Source organism: Haplochromis burtoni, unplaced genomic scaffold (assembly GCF_018398535.1).
Source record: "Haplochromis burtoni strain Fernald_Lab_line unplaced genomic scaffold, NCSU_Asbu1 Contig_257, whole genome shotgun sequence".
NCBI classification, from domain to species: Eukaryota; Metazoa; Chordata; class Actinopteri; order Cichliformes; family Cichlidae; genus Haplochromis; species Haplochromis burtoni.
In genome coordinates this window covers 609860-630594 of record NW_024582618.1, presented here as the reverse complement: position 1 = coordinate 630594, position 20735 = coordinate 609860, and the positions used below count along the sequence as shown (strand labels likewise).

The 20735-nt window shown below is 38.5% G+C and overlaps 3 protein-coding genes across 4 annotated transcripts; all 3 read right to left on the bottom strand.

Moving 5' to 3' along the window:
* Positions 1-84: 84 nt before the first annotated feature.
* Positions 85-2720, bottom strand: aqp8a.2 (aquaporin 8a, tandem duplicate 2). Its single transcript, XM_042227381.1, has 5 exons — positions 2361-2720; positions 1480-1606; positions 1177-1391; positions 381-515; positions 85-295 (listed from the first exon to the last, which is right to left on the bottom strand). Exons 1-5 carry the CDS (start codon positions 2615-2617, stop codon positions 253-255), a joined length of 777 nt encoding a protein of 258 aa, XP_042083315.1. The 5' UTR covers positions 2618-2720; the 3' UTR covers positions 85-252.
* Positions 2721-6830: 4110 nt separating this feature from the next.
* On the bottom strand, positions 6831-10818 carry LOC102314507 (aquaporin-8). Its single transcript, XM_014339022.2, has 5 exons — positions 10110-10818; positions 9565-9691; positions 8523-8731; positions 7669-7803; positions 6831-7077 (listed from the first exon to the last, which is right to left on the bottom strand). The coding sequence occupies exons 1-5, from the start codon at positions 10379-10381 to the stop codon at positions 7035-7037; spliced, it is 786 nt and encodes a 261-aa protein (XP_014194508.2). The 5' UTR covers positions 10382-10818; the 3' UTR covers positions 6831-7034.
* A 133-nt stretch (positions 10819-10951) lies between these two features.
* On the bottom strand, positions 10952-18326 carry lcmt1 (leucine carboxyl methyltransferase 1). 2 transcript variants are annotated; one of them, XM_005939097.3, is made up of 11 exons: positions 17922-18326; positions 17545-17636; positions 17236-17357; positions 17010-17086; positions 16262-16323; positions 16049-16151; positions 14231-14351; positions 13931-14032; positions 13458-13549; positions 11717-11814; positions 10952-11489 (listed from the first exon to the last, which is right to left on the bottom strand). In XM_005939097.3, exons 1-11 carry the CDS (start codon positions 18005-18007, stop codon positions 11467-11469), a joined length of 978 nt encoding a protein of 325 aa, XP_005939159.1. In that variant the 5' UTR covers positions 18008-18326; the 3' UTR covers positions 10952-11466. The 2 variants fall into 2 exon arrangements, with proteins under 2 accessions (XP_005939159.1, XP_042083314.1); XM_042227380.1 differs by lacking the exon at positions 10952-11489 and having other exon boundaries at positions 11496-11814.
* Positions 18327-20735: the final 2409 nt, after the last annotated feature.

Below are 20735 nucleotides of genomic sequence, written 5' to 3'. Positions count from 1 at the left end.
CAGAAAAAAGTCCCAATAAAGAGTTTAGTTTAAATGGCAGTGTTCTTTTTTTATGGGGAAGAACTGAGAAAAAATGATTTTATGTATTTTTCTTGATTTATTTTATACTAAACAACAATCCATAGATTACAAACTGCCATGGAATAACAGTATCAAAAAGAAATATCCAAAAGTATGCCCTTTTTTAAATATATGGAGTGAAAGACAGAGCTTATGGATATATTGAATCCTGCACCACAGCTGTAAATGGAGTCATTTCATTATGATTCGGAGTTTATCATCACCCAGAATGATCCTGCAAAAACAGGAAGAGACAGTGACACTGGTGTATCATTCCTGTGGTTTCATTTAGTAATCCAGTTATGTGTAACTTCTCTTACCTGACCAAAGCAGCGGCCACAAGACCTCCCCCAATGGGACCGACCCAGTACACCCAGTGGTAAGTCCAGTAACCGGTCACCACAGCTGGACCGAAAGCCCTGGCAGGATTTAGACACGTTCCTGATATATCACCCCTGCACATAAGTGATAAAGTTAAACAAGAGGAAAAACAAGTTTTTAAATCATTTACTTAAGCACAAGATAAAATCCTGCTTAAGTAGGCCAATAATGCAAAACACTTTAGAATATGCCTAAAGCACCAAAAGCAATCAGACCAGGATATCATATATTTTTACAATATTATTAATGGGTCAAAGTTTTTGATTCATTAATATATAAAGGTGAACAACACTAGAGGGCAATTTCAAGCCAATAGCACAAGTCATCTTCAAGTGCAGGATCTACCATGGATCGCACTACCAGAAGGCAACATTGCAGAAGTTGAGGACAGCTACACGTATCTGGGAATCCCACAGGCAAATAGCAAGAACAAGATCCAGGCTATCAAATTAATATCACCGCCCTGCCCGTGATCAGGTAAAAGGCCTGTATTTGTATAGCACTTTACTAGTCCCTAAGGACCCCAAAGCACTTTACACATTCAGTCATCCACCCACTGGTGATGGCAAGCTACATTGTAGCCATAGCTGCCCTGGGGCGCACTGACAGAGGCAAGGGTAAAGTGTCTTGCCCAAGGACACAACGACCGAGACTCAAACCGGCAACCTTCCGATTACAAGGCGAACTCCCAACTCTTGAGCCAAGATCGCTGCAGGACAGGGCCCTGTGTCTCACCCTGCCAAGACATTGATTATGACCGTACAGCCCACCAGGAAAGGAGCCAGTGGGGTTTTCGTCCTGGTATTGACAGCCACCAGCAGCACCACCAAAGTTATCAGGCAGGTCATGGCCACCTCTCCGAATATGGCTCGTGACAGCTGGCTGTCTGACTTGAGGATAGTAAACGCTGCTCCCGTGGCATTGATGAAGCGTTCTGGAGGGGTCATCAGCTATGAAACAGTAGAGTTGTGGTGAAAATTTCACAGGATACTCAAACATGCATTTAGAAGATGTGAAGGTGCTGAACCTTCAACTGACCTTAGCCATTCCAGCTCCCACCACTCCTCCAATCAGCTGGCAGACAATATAGAGCCCCGCCATCATCAGGTCCATGCCTCCACACAGGTAGATGGCAACAGTGAAGGGAGGGTTAAAGTGAGAGCCACTGGGAGGAGGCAAAGGAGCAACAAAGACAAAGTTGAGAACAAACTGAGCTAACTCCACTCAAATCTGGTAGATGTCTACACGGTAAACCTTTAACCCAGAGTTATCAAACATAAGGCCCAGGGGCCAGAATGGGCCAGCAAAGACTCCTGATAAACACCTCCCCATGAACACTCATGCTACTTCAAAGTAAAACAAGGTGATAGATTAACAATGAAATGACAGAAAAGTTTTTTTTGTCACTTACTGTAAAAATTTCTTTTTGTTACAATGAAGCCACAGTCAAATAAATAAATCTGTGCATTAACAAAAATGGTCTGTTTTATAATTACAGGATAGTTTGGGCGATGACCTATAAGAATTTGTTATTTGTTATGTGATTTTACACATTTAATTCAAACAATTTAACCCCAAAGAGTTATGCTGACAGATTTCTTGCATTTTCTGCAGTGACGCGCTGTCGATACTGACTTTATATAAAGACATCACAAGGATTAAATGTGTCATATGTGGCACGCTATGTCAAATTCCTGCTTTACCCTCTAGATTTTTTTAAATTGATTTATTTGCATCAATCATACATACACTGCCTCATTTATCTACAAAAGATATCCTGAAAGATTTAAGGTAGGTAAATGAACTTTATCTTTAACCTTCAAGTAACCAAGGTTAAAGTTTGACATAAATGATATTCAAACAAACAATCCAACAACTAAAACATAAATGCCAACGTTTGACTTAATAAATAACTTTACCTGATTTTATCCATGACAGCCACCAGCACGGCTACAGCCAGACCGTGCACCAGGGCTGGCTGTAGCCGTCCAGCTTCTGGTACGTTCTCGATCACAGACACACAGCCGATGAAAACAAAGAACAAGGTCCCCACAATTTCCGCCAAGCAGGGCTGGTACAATCTCTCGTATTTGTTAGGTTGAGGTTTCAACACGGGTTTAGTCTTCATAGGCTCCATTAGAGCAGAATCTCCCATTTCAATTTGCTCCTCGCCCATTGTCGCTCCTTATTTGCTTGCACCTGCAGCTGGCTTCTCCGTACTCGGACCAGTGTGCCGAAGTGCCGAAGGTGCTGCAAGGTGTTGGGGTTTATTAATAATCATCCCCCATAACCTGCACACTGCAAACATATTGCATCACTGGTCATAAAAGCATAAAGAATGAATTATTGAGCCATATAAATGTTCTTCACACCTGTTCAGCCATGCTTGGCAGTGTTTGAAGGAGTGCACTTAAGTGACATCTTTAAAAAAAATAAAACATAAAACGCATAAAACATAATGATGCATGAGGGAGCGGTGGAGGTCACAAGTTCCAGAGTTAAAGTATTCTTCTGTCATAACAATCATTGTCTTTGCTTTATTTGCATCCCCTGCCAAACCTAAAGCAATCGCCAAGCGTCTATATAGATAAGCTAGATTAGAGACTTTGCAGAAAGTTATGGTCCAGGGTAGGTGGATTTTACACTCTTGGATAACAACACTGAACTTTAGATTATGTCAGACTAATTACATCCTAAACTAAGATAAACATGTATGTACCGAAACATATTTATATTATTTAATAGACAAATGGCATCAAAGAGGCCAAACGTCACAAAGAACAAAGAGAAAAGAGCGGTCAGAATCGTGCATCTGACCGTGAATCAAAATCTTGTTTCTCAAATTTATAACACAAGCAGCTCAGCCAGTGCAAATACAGCAGAAAATAATCAAACAGTGCCATATGACAATATATCAACCATTGGGACGTTTTCTTTTTCGGCAAATCCTCTTTTTTTAATATGTGTGACATTTTTTTTAGCGTTTATGCACTGCTGCAAGTACTTTGATACTTTCCCTCTATTGACCCTGAGACGAGACGGATTCAATAAAAAGAACTGAGAAAGTAAGTAAGTAAAAATATTATTTATATAGCACCTTTCAGGACAAAGATCACAAAGTGCTTCACAAGAAAAAAACATAATGTCGGTCTGTGCTGTTTTGACTTTGTTTTGTATTTAAGTTTCCTTATATTGTTGGAAATATGTTAAGTTCTTGTGTTGCCGCTAGTAGTTGGGATTTAGTCGAGTTTCATTCTCGTTTTACTACTTTTATAACATTTATAAGTCTTCTCTTGTCTTCAGTGTCAATATGTCGTATTTCTTGTCTGCGTGTTACATCTTATCAAGCTTGTGTGTCACGTCTTCATTTCTCTGTTTCCTGTTTTATTTTGAAACTCTCTTGTTTCTTTGTTCAATGTGTTTACTTTTCCCCTGTGAGGTAGTTATGTTCATTTGTGTCAGCTGTTTCTACTTCCCCTGATCACCTCCTGTGTGTATTTAATCTGTTTGTTTTCATCCATTCCTTGTCAGGTCATCTGTTGTTTCTTGCCATGTTTCCAAGTTTCTTGTCCAGGTTCGGGTCAGGGTTTTTCATGTTGTTTTTTAGTTCTCCCAGTTTAGGTTAATGTTTAGTTTTGTATCAGTGTGCCTTACCTTTTGTTCTGCTTCTGAATACTGTGACAAATACCAGGGAATTTAAAACAAAGACAAAAAATTAACCAAATGCAATTCCAAAAAGATGAGTTTTTAAGTTGTTGGGGGTTTTTTTTTAAAGAGACTACTGAGTCCACAGATCTCAAGCTCACAGGAAGAGAGTTCCTTAATGTGGAGGCCACAGTGTCAAAAGCTCTGTCTCCCTGAGTTCACAGCCTTGTTTGCTGTATAACAGGGGTGGGCAACTCCAGGCCTCAAGTGCCGGTGTCCTGCAGATTTTAGATGTGTCCAATTAAAATTTTTAAATGACCTCCTCAACATGTCTTGAAGTTCTCCAGAGGCCTGGTAATGAACTAATCATTTGATTCAGGTGTGTTGACCCGGGGTGACATCTAAAACCTGCAGGACACTGGCCCTCGAGGCCTGGAGTTGCCCAACCCTGCTGTATAACAAATAGGCCCTGATCACATGACCTCACGGACCTGCTAGGGACACAGGGCTGTAGAAGTTCAATAATCTAAGCTGGTGCTTGTCCATGAATAGCTCTAAAAGTCAGAACCAGAATCTTAAAATGGAGCCAATGGAGCTGTATTAGCAATGGTGTCACATGCGAGTACTTTGGTCAGAAGCCTTGCTGCAGCGTTTTGAACAACCTGCAGATGTTCCAGGGAGTTTTTGCTTAGACTTATAAATAATCAATTACAGTAGTCCAAATGTGATTAAATAAATACATGTATAGCAACCTCCAGTTCAGTACGTGACACAATGGGACTTAGTAAATAAGTAAGTTCGATTTCTTGATTGTTTCATTGATTGATTGATTGACTAAAGCTTACTTACAAAACACTAGAAGGTTGCGACCCAACTTGTTTTCCTTGAAGTTTACTATTTGTTTTTAATTCGTACAACCTGTTTCTTCAATCTTATCACATCTCACAGTGAGGTTAGATAAGATTATGAGATGGAGATCAAAAGATTATAGTGATAAGATTGTACTATAATGTTATGTGTATTATACAACACATCTATTGACAGCATTCTTCAACGGAGTAATTGTACATCCACCTTTTTTCCTATCTTAAATCCAGTACTGTGCAAATGTCTCATTTCTTTTTATCTTTCTTTATATCTTTCTCCCAAGGACAGACTTTATTGTTTTTTGGTCTGGAAGTTCTCCGGGCTTCCTAAAGGTCTTTCAAAGTTTTTCTTGGACATTGACTGCTTTTTCACTCACTTTTAGTCAACTGCTTGTACCTGAGCATTTTCAGAGAAAACCAGAGCCACTTAACACTGACTCGTGAGTCGTGATTTATTTAACCACTTAAAAAAGCACATAACTCAAGGGATGAACCAGTGTTGGGTCTTCACATAAAACACAAGTTAACAAATAACCTATTTTAAATCTTTAGGCACTTTGCTAATTGCAACCTGTTTAAAAACACATCATTTATTCCTTCCAAAAGGTTGATTCTGTTCATCTGGACGTAGCATTTTCAGCATAGCGTAGCGCAACATAGCATTTTCAGCGTAGCGCAACGCTATGTCCAGATGAACAGAATCAAACCTTTTGGGATTTACTTACCTGAATGATTGAGCATGCATCAAGACATCATTTATTTCTATTTGTACAGTTAAATGATGCTGACATGGTTTGACGGGCATAAAATTGTAGTTTTGCTCCACAAAGCTGATTACCAAAGAGCTATTAGCTAAAAGCCTGACATATCTCAGCATTCTGTGGAGGACAAAAACAAGAAGTGGCAGGCTAAAACCTAAAAAACAATCAACAGTAGGGGAACAGTATCTGAAAGTCATGTCCTTAAGACTTGACAAAGGCCTGTTCACTGAAGCCTCATCAGAAATGGTCTCTGTGGAAGACTGGCTGTTAAGAAGCTGTTCTTAAGGAAAGGAGGGAGAAAAGGCTAAGGCATGCTAGCTTACACGAGAACTGGACTGAAAAACGGCGGGAACGGGTTTTATGGTGTGTTGAATTGAGATGAGAATGTTTTGGCTCAAACTCTCAAGCAGGTCAGGAGAGAGGTCCAACAGCGAGTGCTTACAGCCATCTGTAAAACAGGTGGAGGCTCTGTCATGGTTTGGAGAGCCAGTGGTGTTGAGGATCTTGTCAACATTGATGGAATTATGAAGACAGACAAGAACAGTCAGATTTTGATCTGCCACGCAGTAACATGTTTAAGGCATCTGATTGGCAAAGGCTTCATTTATTAGCATCACACCACCACTGCAGTAAAAGCATACGTGTAACACACACAGTGGACACTATCAGTCATGGGCTGGTCTACTTAGGCAGAGTATAAAAGCGCTACATAAGAAGGAGTCCTTTTACTTTCAAACTCAACAGAATTGTACAAGCTAGGTTTTTTCGTTATATGCTGTCTTTCATCAACATGTGTTAGCACGTTTCAATAATTCCCCGACGAGATTTACAATGAGTGACTCCAGACTTTTGTTCATTTTGATTATGAAATTTTCACTTGCAACGGAGTATTTTGTCTTAAAAAAAAAAGAAAAAAAAAAAAGAATCTACGTTTCAAGTCTCATTGGATCGAAGTACACCAGTTTATGATTCTAATCTGCCTTTATATTTTAAGCCACTGGCCTGTCCTTGTACCGTCATTTAAGTAATAAAACTATTAAAATACTCCTTACCATGTGGGACTTTGATTCAAACAAATACAAAAGACTCAACTAAGTAGTGCAGAGAGCAGACAGTGTGAGCGTTTGGAAGAAACTTTTATTGTTAAATATGCCTGGACTTTTTCCAGCCAAACAATAGAAGCCAACAGTTATGGTGGATATCTGTAGGCACAGATTCTTCCCATGTTGCTGAGAAATGTATGACCATCCGAATGGAAAAGATGCCAAGATACCCATCAACTGGTTGTGGTCTCTGCAGTCCTCTTTAATGAATTAGGCCTTCACTTTAGCACAACTCGAGTTTTATGGTCACCGATCAACAACCTGCGAAAAAAGATAATCTTTACTGGTTGTTTCCATCACATTTATTATCCATTTATTGTCATGACCTTTCATTCATCTAAGAAAAATTTGCTAAAATGCACATGATGTGGTACAAAGCCAATGTGTGCTTTTTACACATATTCCATCTTTTGTAGGATGTGTGTATTCTGAATACACAGATTCTTCAAAGAGGCATAATCTAAATAGAAACAACATTAGAGAGACTTAATGTAACTGCAAAGGGTTTCTCATAAGACCCCAGGAGTTCCAGTGTAGTAGGTGTGTTGGGTCTATAAATGGTTAAGAAGGATTTAATACTTAAGCATTATGATTGGCCTTGCAGAAGTAACTAATAATAAATAAATAACACCTACCGAAATACTAAGAGTATTTAAAAAGGTGAACGTAATATTGTGGCTGACTATCGTACTTGAACTGACTTGCCACCCACTTTCATCCCAACAGTAGTACTGCAATGCTACATGAATATGGCCTTTTTTACGAGGAACTACAAATCTATACTAGACATATGTGAAATGTGCACGTTTGACTTTTGGACGCAAAAGCAAATAACTTGTCCTGAATCTTTACCTGATGATGCTGACAGTTAGCAGTGCACCAGCAACGGGTCCAACCCAGAAGACCCAGTGATTGTCCCAGTGGTTGGCAGCCATGGCAGGACCAAAGGCACGGGCAGGGTTCATGCAAGCTCCAGACAAAGTCCCTCTGAAATAACAGTCATGACAAACCAACACGTTAATACAGCTGGAGATCAGTGATGCAGATCAGCAGCACACTTCTCATGCAAGAAAAACAGGATATACAAGCAATGGGATAATGGTCCACATGCTTGTGCATGACATATAGACTCATTTAAAAGGGAAACTTGACGAAGTTAATAAACTCATGAGGATACATTAGAGGAAACAGAGATTAACCTGTTCCAGTGGTTCTCAGACCTTTGCTGCCATGTCTTGCTTTATGAGCTGAAAGAAGTTCACACCCTACATCTTTTAATTTGTATCAGTGATTTAAGTAAAAAAAAAAAAAAAAAGTTTAATTTTAGTAAAGTAAAAAGATGATGTAGTAGCAGTAGCACGCTCTTGTTTATTTTCCCTAAAAAAAAAAATATCATATTATCATATCATACTAGTTTCACTTTCATTTCCCCTCATTAGCAACACTCCCCAAGGTGGCACTGCCCCACAGTCTGAGACCCCCTGGGCTATAATAAGAACCAGTATCTTTAGGTTCTGCCATTTTGAATTTTACTTTTTCTCCTTTTCAGTACTTATTACAAAAGTCAACCAAAAGCAGGACAAAATAAACAAGTAGACCTTTTTTTTAAATTATTATTATTATTTTAAATCTGAAACCACGGCTCCTATCAATGCCCTAATAGTGATCAGAGTCTAGCTCCCAGTGATTCCTCCTGAGATTCTTACCCAGCAAGTATGTTGGCAGCCACAGTGAGGCCAATGCAAAAAGGAACCCCGTCTGTTTGGGTTCTCCTGTTGACGGCCCCCAGGCACACCACCATGGTGAGGATCAGGGTCAACAACATTTCTACCAGGGTGGATCTACCAGCGTCAGCAGAGACCGCTTTAAAGGCTCCTCCGAGGGAAGCGGTATAGTTATTAGAGGGATACACTGCCTAAAAGCACAACAAGTAGAACACATAGGATATAACATGACTGGAACCTTAACTGTTTTTTCAGTAAATCAAAATATCATTTAATGATCTTAAATTACAATCTTGTATGGTAAATGTTTTTGGCTCAGTCTTGATAAGGTCAAGTCAATGATGTTATCAATCTTGAAGTCAAAGTGCTGCTTGGTAAGTAATCAGAAATCACAATTCTGAACTGTCATAGTGTGTCATCCATATTTATACACAGCAAGTCGAAAATATTGGGTTCAATGATGTAAAAATGATGACATAACCTTGTAAATTCACATTTTACATGACAAAACATTAGAGTCATGCCAGAATAAACAAACGCTGACTTACTCAAAACTAAGATCAAAGTAAAAATGATGAAAAAATGAAAATTCAAGTCTTGAGAGCCCATTTTGACTGATTTTTACAGATTTTAAAACATATCACTCCATCAGTTAATTAGTTAATTGATTTATTAATTATTATTATTTCTGCATTGCAAGTTTTTTTTAACTTTTACATTGAAATATAGAAATAACATAATTAAATGAAATATATATAGTGATTTGCACAACTTACAGAAAACTATTTGTAACAAAATAAAACCCTAAACATAAATTGTTGACATCTTCTTACCACTATCTAAAGGCCAATGATTACAAAGAAAAACAAATTTTCCACACTGGCAGTGCATGAAATAACATTTTTTGCATTTTAGCATTTAGTTAAAAAATCAACAATTAGACTGACGACAAAATTTAACATCTTGACTTATAATGAATTTGCGTGTCTTTAGTATTTCATCTTTTATTTAGACTATATCTTACCTTTGACAAAAAAGCACCAACCACTCCTCCGGCCATCTGAGCTACGATGTAAGGTACGAGCAAAATCAGCTTCATCCCCCCGCACAGGTAGACGCTCAGCGACACTGCAGGATTAAAGTGTCCCCCGCTGCAAGAATTGGAATTAATTTTAGTCTATAAAGTGATCAAGCAGTCACAACTGTCCGTCAAAACTGGATGAATAGATGAAAAAGGATCAAAGAATAGAGTGGGATGAAAAGAGCATTTGAATAATGTGTTTATGTGTGTGCTACCTTTGTTGTATCAAACTGAGGCAATACAAAGTGTGACAAAAAAATGCATCAGAATATTTTTAAAAGGGTTTTTTTGCTGTGGTTTCCAACACCTAGATGCTCTTTAAATTAAAGCAACTTCTAGAAGTTAGGGCTTTTTACTCTAAGCACTAAATCCTAAAAATATCCATAAATTTGTTTTTTCTTTGCTTTTACACTAACCAAAATCCCCCCAAAATTCTATTTTAATACTGTAAATACAAGAAGAAAAAACAGTATATAATAAATCTGTACCTGATTTGTCCAAACACTGTGATCAGCACTCCCAGGGCCAGTCCATGTGCCACGGCAGGCTGGATGACACCCCCCGTTTCCACGTTCCCGATAACAGAGGCACACCCCACAAATACGAACAAGCAGGTTCCCAACAGCTCAGCCAGACAGGGCTGCACGTACAGCTCATATTTGCATCGTATCTTACTTCTGTTGCCAATGTCTTTCTCCACCTTCGGCTCCCCCATTTCGGTTACCGTGAAGACCTCTGTCTTACTTTCTAGCCCTGACATGCTGTATTTGAAACCTTCTGCCCTGTGCTTGACTCCCTCCACTTCCACTGGTGGACTACAGTACGATCAGAATATAGTTCTGTATATAAGCCACACATATGATGATGCAAAAGGGAAATGCGTACGTCCATGCGTTTTCGCTGTGATGCCCCTCCTTCCTGCAATTTTTTATACTGCCAAAATATTTAAGATGAGCTTGTTAAATGATTAGTCTTGTCGTGGAACATCAAAGTAGTCAGGGTGAAGGTCCTGTTACACAATCACAATGTTTAGTTGTTGTTTTTTTTTTTTATTGCTGAACCTAAGCTCATCAATAAGCCTACAGATACCAATACAAATAAATAAGTAACTTTTATGATCTATAAGGTCCCCTAAATAAAGTCATCAGTCAATGATACAACCCAACACAAAGTCTACCTGCGCAATTAATGCAATCAAGAATTCTCAGAACTTATCGTGGTGTTCACTCCCAAGAATATCGCACGCACTCTGGATAAGCCAAGGCTTTAAACATAATCGTTCAGATATGACGTCCATAACAAAGTAGATAACTGACAGTTCAACGACATCTTACACAAAAGATTTTCTTTAATTATCTGCACTTGATTGATCATCAAATATAATCAATAACAAACTAATCTGTCACTTTCTCTCAGCTAGGGTCAACATTTTGCAGGTAAATGTGAAATTAACGAGCATTTGTATGCATTTCACCATTTATGGCATGCAAGTAATAATCTGATCAATAAATTAAATTAAAATGGCACATGAAAATCAGGAAAGCACAAATAAGTAACATCTGTGATTCTTAACACATTCTTTCATCTCCATCACACAAGAGCAGATTTTGTTGATGTTTTGGACATGTTCACAATTCTCATCATGTCTTCGACACATACAGGGATATCAAGGATGCTTGTGAAACTGCATTTTGCTGAGGCCGGGACTTTTCACACCGGAACGAATCCCAGATGAGGGGCTCGGCAGAGAATTAATGACTTCCTCTTTCCTTAGGCCTCCTTTAACACGTCTTCTCCCGCTGTTGGTTTTGGCGGACACACACAAAAAGTGGCGCAATTTAATGCTCAAAACGCCAACTGAGAGAGACCTGTGGAAAGAGAACATGACCTGTTCTTGTTAATGGCCACAGCAGACATTCAAACTGATGAGCGGGGGATCTGAAAAATACGCACGAGTACGACAAAGTAAATACGCTGACAGCCAGTTTGTCAGCATTGTAGTCAGAGAACATCCTGAAACATAGCGTCTGTCACTTTGATGTCCTCTCACAGCTTACGTGTCCATTCATAAGGCTAACATTAAAGTGTGCATTACCCAGATTAAGCTTATCCTTGGTGGCCCAGCAGATATTGTAGTGCTGAAGAAGTTGTTGCAACAGTTCCTTCTCATCCAAGAACTCCAGACGCTCAATTCTGAAAGAAATGAAAATCTACTCAAGACTTTGTCTTAAAAAGTGACTTTTCATTTCAGGAAGCTACAGTCATGTAGACTGGGTTGTAAAATTCAGGTGTGTGTTAACACAATGCCACATTCTTCCCATGATGAACTCACCACAGCGACAGATCGCGCAACGCTCAAAAGAGAGCTGAAAGGGAAACAAATCAAGGTGTTGCAATGGCCCAATCAAAACTGACTCCTCAACTCTGAAATCCTGTGGCGGGACCTTAAAAAAGATAAACTGATAAACTGAAGCAACACTGAATGATTTCAAACTAGGTTTCAATAGATTGCTGCACTCAAAAAACAATATAAATAAATCGGGGGGGCTTGATTCACAGTACTGGATAATGCAACAATCCTATAAATACCTTTCACCGAGGCTTTTTCCAGATGAATTCCTCATAGTAAAACTCCACAACATTCCATATACAATATTCAATATTCTCGTTATCTCCAGTCAGAGAATCCATAAAAATGGACATCAATTATAATGTCAGGACTTCAAACTTTACTGGCCTTCACTGGCAGCTTTACTAGCGCATAAAATGGTAACAGTCGCAATTTAACTGGATTAAGATGAAGAAGCAAGACAAGAACCCGAGCAAGCCCACTCTACGCTCGGCGAGTATCAAACGTAACCACCAAAGCCGGACCTATCGACAATAAGAAAACTGGAGATATAGATTAAGCTTAAAAATTCTTTAATGAGCTAAAAATCACATAAAACTCAACTAATGTATATAAAGACATAAGACATAATTAAGTGAAACAATTTTAAAAACATTTCCATATTAAAAAAAACAGATAAAGATGAATTCATAGCTGAAAATGAGGAAAAAATGTGGAACATTTGATTTGCTAAATATATATTTGCTTACTTAATCCAGTGTAAATGTATAATGGTAAAATAAGGAAGTGAAAGCACTGTGGGAAAAGAGCAGAGAGGTGGAGAAAGGGGAAGGATTTGAAATAAAAGAGTGTTTTAATGAGTCAGCAAGGTCACGAGTTCATGGACGACAAGAAGTGAATTTCGGGTAAATGGCCTTGGAAATTTACCAAAATGTGTAAATCATGACTCTGCCACGGCATTCACAGCACTTCCATTTACCAACTGCAAATGAGCTAACTTGTAATATCCGTATCGGAAAAGTGAAAAGGGTTATAAACATTTAAAGCATTCAAATAAGTTCAGAATCGTCTGCTTCAGCACAGCTGAGCTGCTTTATTTAACCAAGATAAATAAAGCGGCTATATGTTGATATGTTAGAGGACCTGAATACTGGGACTGAATTTAGGTCCCACTAGAAATCCCTCCACCATCCACACACAGGTGGAGATGGGGAAAAAAAGACAGTAAAATAAACTCTTTTCCACCAACGCAGAGCCATTGCTGGTGCAGAGCCAGCACTCTGACAGTACTTTAGTGCATCATGACATAACGTAACCAAACATTACATAGAGTTACATAATAAGTGTTTGGGTCATTTCTACAGAAGCACAGACCAGATAGCAGATATCAGATAAGCAGATATCCATCCTTCCACAGAGAAAGCATTTATATAGCCCCAAATAGCAACAACAGTTGCCTCAAGATTCTTGATACTGCCTGCATTACCTTGCCACATCATCCTGAGGGAGCATAGTGTAGACCGTCATCATATCTAGAGCGTCAACGTGTTCCCAGCCAGTTTTCAGAAACCGATCCTTCTGCAAACGAAGACAAATTAATGTCCTCCCAAAACAAAATAAATAATACAACCAGCAACGCAGTGTCATTTGTTAGTGTACACAGCATCTCTTGGATGTTCAATTCAATTTTATATAAGGAGCTTTATTATTGTAAGGTAAAGACCTCACAATAATAAAGAGAAAACCTCCAAAATCAGCCGACCCCATGTGAGCAAGTACTTGGCAACAGTGGGAAGGAAAAACTCATTTTTAACAAGAGAAAAAAAAACCTTCTCCAGGCTGAGTGAGGGGACTCAACTTGTTGGGGGTCTGTCTAAAACTTGACAGCTAGTTAACCTGCTCATAATCCCTCATGATGTGTATTGATGCTAACAAAATCACTGATGAGATGGAGGTTACCTGAGAGTCCAGAGTCTGGCAGGCCTCCACTCCCGCCAGGGTGCACTGGCGACGCTGCAGGTTCTCGATCATCACTTGACCAAATCGATCGCTCATGTTGACCTGGACACAAAGACAGTGCATAAATCACATTTTGCTCCCTGTTACTCAGCTCCAATCTACATGAAGCATTTCAAATACTCAGTGTGTCGTACTTAGGTTGCAAACAGTTGACGACTAGAAAGGTACAAAAGAATTTGCAACTAATGCTTGAGAAAAAAAAACCAAGTACTTAATTATGAAGTTGTTAAATTTGTTTACCTGTTCATAGTTGATGAACATGGCAGTGTGAAAGGTTTCTGCTGCCCAGTGAACAAGGTTGGAGGAGTGAGATGGTGTCATGTAGACCAGCACACACTCTGACAGAAGCAATGTCGGTAACCTGGAGACGAGACCAGCACGTAAAAGAACATGTCAAGAATGCACTTAGTGGGATCTCGGCAAAGACAAAACATTTATCCACATGCAGAAGAATATAATGTGCAGAAATGTCTTCATTTAATCCAGTGTAGTGGAAAAAAGTGAAGGTGCTCATATTCCTGTAATGCTGGTAGAAAGGGGAAAAAACAGCTTCCTGTTCTTATGCAAGCTTTCAATAGTAAATTAGGCCAAAAAAAAGAAAAAAAAAAAGAAAAGAAAAGTTCCCAGCTATCTCGAAAAGGTCCACTAGCCCTGCTGCAAAAATGTCCTTGTCTTATCTCTCTATGCCCTATTTTCATTCAACACAACTGGTAAAGTGATGCTACAGCTGAAATCTAAATATCAAACAGCTGAGGGATAGAAGGTGGCTGCAAAGATTCCTCATAAAGAAAAATGTATTAAAGTGGTGTCTAAGGTTGTAAAGGCAACCACAATAACACAATAACTTAAAAATGAATAATCTATTATGAGGTACACATTCATACAATAGACAGAACAGGAAACCATAAAAGCACACCACTGTCATGTTTTTAAGAAATTCAGTATGTTAAGGTTCTTTGTGTTTCATTTATAAAGCCAATTACTGTGTAAAATGGAAATGAAAAATTAAAAAGCAAATGATTTCCAAACCCACAAACCCATATTTTATTCACAATAGAACACAGAAATGTCACAGTAAGAAAATGTACCATTGTAAGAAAAAGGTTTTTTGATGGCAGTAATATCAAAAAGTTCAGAAAATCTGTAGGAATCTCTGTGTGCAAGAGACAAGAATGTACATTTTGCACATCGTTTACAGGCTCCCCATTTGCTCAGTGACCTCATGGTTCTACTAAGAGTTTTGGGCTCCTAACGCACAGGAAGTGCAAGACACAATTTTCTAAACTCTTATTTCAAACATTTTTTCTACAGATCTTAAACAGAATCCTGCATAATTTTAAACTTAAAAAAGCTCATTTGTAATAAGTCATAAATAATCTACAGGGCTGTGTAAAATATTTCTTTTAAAATGTATTTATTTTAGACATGTGTCACACTTGCATGTTTCACAAATGCAATTTTTAAATGATCATTTCTAAAGGGACAAAACTTTTGCTTGTGTTTCTCGCTGGCTCTTTTTGTGTGTTGCAGAGTTGTATGTGTTATGTACCTGTAAATGCAGTGGTGTGTTGCATACAAAGAAACACAATAATATAAATAAACTACAACTATGGTGGTTAAAATGAATCTTCCATGTCGCGTTTCGCAATAGAACAAATTAGCGCTCAGATCTGCTGTTCATGAGTCATGTTAGCTCCCCGAGTTAGCATGTTTAGCAGAATGTAAGCAAAACCATGACTAAGCATACAGACGCATTTTAAGTCTGACTGAGTTTTAGTGTTTCATACTCAAGCGTGCCTTATGGGCGTGGCATGCAAGCTGCAGAAGGTTGACATTCCATCTGCTTTGCAGCCACACACATCAGTAGGGTGCCCCTTGTTATCTTCAGCTACTTACACACAACAAAGAGATAAGCTGCAATTCTTGAGGCCCTGGGCGAAAACAAATTACAACTGATAGAGAGCTGTAAAAGGTACTAATAAAGTGGAATGATAGGGAGTTTTTTTAAAATAGATTTTTCCATTTAAGAGATAAAATACAAAAATGTATAACACATACTCTGGGTTAAGTTGAAACTTTTTCAGTTTTTCATCCAAACTGGAGAGGTCTCTGAGGTCCGCCCCAATGATACAGTAACGATCTGATTCGAGGCTGTGGGCATCTGGAGAAAGACAGAACCACAGTTAGAAAGAGTTGGAGTCATATAATTGGTATTTAAAGCCACTGAAGCATCATCTGGATACCAAAATAACTGCACCAGTTACTGCGTACCTAGCAGTAAGGAGTCTGTTGAGTGGGTTTCGATGATGGGTTTGGACAGAGGAGGTTTTGTCCTAATCAAAGAAAGCAAAGTCATAATTAAAACAGAATATCAGCAGTAAATAAGTATCCAGGTGTTCATACAAACTAGCAGAGATTTTCAGTTCCAAAGTGTTAAAAATGTACTTATACATTATAAATATACAAATCAGAACTATATAATTATTAGTTCATTAAGTGCATGTAGCTTTTAGTGTATTTTTCAACTCAAATTCCCTGTTAGTAAATTAATTAATGTGGCGTTTAAATTTTTCTTACAGGCTGATTTGTTTTGCAAATACAGTTATGATGTTACTCCAGCCCTTTTGTGGCCCAGCTGTAAATGATCTTTTTTATGAAACAAGAGGCTCTAGCTCCCTCTATGGATCGCTCCTCTACATTACAGTCACCAAAGAAACCAATATAAGCATGACATTCACTTTCCTTTCATTTAGTCATAATTAAATCCGCAGAGGAGGTTATAAGAGCCATTCTGTATGCAAATATCATTGAATGAGGCTCGCTTCATTCCCCTAGAAAAATCACAGATCCAGGTATTTGATTCTTGCATGCATGCAGAAAAGGTTCAGCCTTGGGTGATCTTGTTATATATTTAATGGATATAAATTAAGATAATTAAACCTAAAACGATGACTAATATGCAAGTTCAAACTTAGAATTTTAAAGACTGGAATGCAGCAGAAAAATCACATTGTCTTACTTTATATTGTGTATTTTCCTTGCCACAACAGTTGGAAAGTCAACTTCAAAGAACTTCCGTGGCATGAGGTTTTCATCCTATAACACATATAAACACTCAAGATTAGCAGTAGGTTTTCTGAGGGCAAATAGAAGGTACTTGGATGCAGTCACGTCACAACATGAGACATGATTAAAGTCACAGATTAATGAAAATCAGATTTAGAGCAAGCTGATTGCTTGCAAACCTTTAGCCTCCAAAATGTGGTATCCAGTCCAGCACCCAGGTTGATGACTTGACAGTCACACTGTGTTTTCCTTAGAAACGCATCGAGGAGGTGGTTCACTCCCTGCACACGGGCGTAGTAACCTGTCAAATCACATGAGACACGCAAAAACTAACTAAACTGTACAACAAGTGTTATGAGCTGGTTATATTTCACCAGCTTATATGTTAAATTACAAATTATGAAATTATATTACAAATACTACACAGAGATTTTCCAACAAGCTATAAAAGGCCACGTGCTTTTAAGGAAAGCTGCTTCATTACTTGCCTCTGTTGATTTCGGGGGCCTTTCGGTCTCCTACAGATCTTACAAAGTATTGGATATAAGGGTCCTTCCAGTAGCCTTTACTGGTAGCAAACCTATAACATAGATTTTATATACTACATGAAGCTGTGTCATACATTCAAAGCCAGATTACTCATTGAAATATTAAGTGGATGCTTATGATAGAAACCCACAAACAATACTACTAAACAGCCTCGTTGTGTCAACAACAACCAGAGAGGAGTTTCTGTATTTCGATGGTGTTGCTGTAAATAACGATAGCATTGAAATATCAGGGTAACTGACTCATGCAGAATGAGCTTTAGCCTTTGACTTCTTCGCTTTACGTTACCTTTACTGACTCCAAATGATGTTGTTACCTTTTGCATGTGGTTGCATCGTCACACGTCGCCCTCACTGCTTCATCGGCATTGTCCGTGTCTGTGAAGGGTTGCCGAGCTGCCATTGGTGATTCCCGTCCTGCTGCTCGTCCACCTGCTGGGCTCTGGTTACCTGCTACAAGCTAACTAGTAAAACTGCAGAGAAAACACCGCGAGCGTAGTCGGGAGGCGGAAGTCCTGGCAGAAATAATAACCGGTACGTAACGAGGTTATAAATATCGCTGCCTATTTACAAACTACTTGGAGCTGAAAATGTATGAATAAACAACTGCCCGGAAGCAAAATATAATCACCTCCGGCTTGGGTTTGCTTTTCAAATTAAGAGTACTACAGGTGCTCTTATTTTGAAAAAGGAGGAACTAAACCTCGAGAGGTTAAAGGGGGGGGAAAGCAACGCAGAGTGCTGCAGTACTTTTGTGCAGTACTGCAAATGTTAGTATTGATCATATACCAAATAAATAGAGGGTCAGTACAGACAATACCAATACCAACATTAATACCTGTAACGTATGAAGACCACTTATGCAGGGGAGAACGGTGTGTCGTGATTTATGAGATGAATCATGACCAATTAGCCCATTTTTGACACATTTTAATGGGCCACTGAATCACTGTGATTGTTAGTTTCTATAATAATTAGTTAATACATGGGGGGAAACACCTTGAAATATTTTGAAACTGGATTATTTATTTATTTATTATTTATTTTGAGACCTGGGATCCAAATGCACCTGTCTTTGAAGCACTTTGGGTCAGCTTCTGTTGTTTCAGTGTGGTATAGGCTATAAATAAATTAGACATGACAGTCGACACAAAAATGTTCAGACATTTTTTATTACGTATGTTTGAGATATCTTCTTCATCGGATGATACCCTAGACAAAATATGTTAAATTTGGAGCTGCCAGAGAGGACGTTCATGCAGAGGGCTGGTGTGACAGAAAGCTCTGGATCGGTTGAGATGGGAGGCAGATGATCCGCAGTAGCGACCCCTACAGGGGACAGCTGGAAGAAAAAAAAGAAGGTGTGTGAGGTAAACCAGCTCTTACAGGATAACACTAACAAAACCACAACGATCAAAAGAGTTAAACAAGCACGTAGGCGTGCATATGCAGAACAATAACATATGAAATTGGACCTCTGACACAGTTGTGGGCAAACTGAAAGGGAAATCCCACCACGTTAAAGTCAGTCTCACTGAGGACACCGAATGTCACTCAGATGATCAGACAATTAATCCTTTTGAATTCTGCACAGGAAGATAACAAAGTGTACAGCTGCTGAGATCATGAGACAAAGACTGTAATAAGCAGCTGTGAGGTTTGCATTAAACAGTCTGATACTGTCAGAGTGATTTCCGAACAATCCACGTGACTGCATTAATGAACAGCTGAGTGGCAAATCTTTAAAATCCACAGTTTCGATCTTACAGAAGAGTAATGCATTTGGCTCTTGGCATAAGTCTTTTGGAGCCATTTCACTGGTGTCAGTTACTTGAGTTGAATGGCATTAAGGGTGAATATATAGCCTTTTTTATTGCTGCATAGCAAAAAGGATGTGGGCTCCATTCCCAGACTTGGTGATGCCAATGCTTCCTGTAAAATCCATCTCTTTCTGTGTATTGTCATTGCTTTCGTTTTATTTATTTATTTATTAGAAAGAACATCTTTTGTGTTCATTCTTGGTGGGTTTGACATAAATTTGAGATCATTAAACCCTGGAAGCCACGTTAAAAGAGTAGATATTTATCAGTTGAATGAAATTCCTAATTATTATTAACATAAAGCCACATAAAAAGTCTGTAATATCAACAGCTTTGAAAGTGTCTTTTGCAGCAGCTGCATACCCTGCTCCCATTTTTTTCACTTCCAAGCTGTTTAGTCACTGGTCTTTGTGGAAAGTCCCATCTTTACTTACATTTTTTCCTTATCTTTTTGTTTTATAATGTGCCTAATTTCTTTTGTTTCAGGTCAGTGAAAGTTTTTTTATTGTATTTTTGACTGGCTTAGGTCAGAATATATTCAAATGGTAATATGTTTTTTTCTTTAGATTTTAGTGACTTGTCGTTTAGGAAAGCAGCAAACCAAAGGCTCTTATCTGTCCTGCCAGTTTAAATTAAGTATTTTTTTTCCTTTGCTTAAATACAATGAGTCTGGAGACTTTTATTAGATTTTGCATAGTGAATTTTTGGTGGTGTGACTGTAGTTAATGATGTGGTCCATCTTCATGTTAAAGAAAAGGAACATTACTGGAGTCAAAGTTCATTACTGGAACTTAAAACAAATTCCTATAGTTTTAAGTTTTACAGTGGAACAAATTATTGGCCAAAAAAATACACTGCGTGAATGAGCATATAGAGGGCTTTCAAGCCTGCAGGAAACATAAAGCAGGAAATATTTACAAATTCACAAACAAGCTAACAAAGTTAAATCTACAGTTGTGTCAAACAAAGAAGGTTTTTAAGCACACCCTCAACTACTTCTGTTGGAATTAAGAGGGTCAGAAGGAGCCAGCTGCTAATGCACTTGATTCATTGGCCATTAGCAAGTGTGAGCACCTCTGTTTTGGCAGTTTGTAGGTCTGGAGCATTCAGGTGCATTAACATAATACCACAAGAGAGCACATTTACTCCGAGGTCAAACCGTGCAATGCTCAGAGAAACTGAAAAAACCCCCCCTTGAACTACATCTTAGACTCTGCAGGCTTCAGTAACTCATTAAATATTAAAGTTCATGACAGTACAATTAGAAAAAAACAAGTATGACTTGTTTGGAAAGGTTGCCATGAGCCCTTT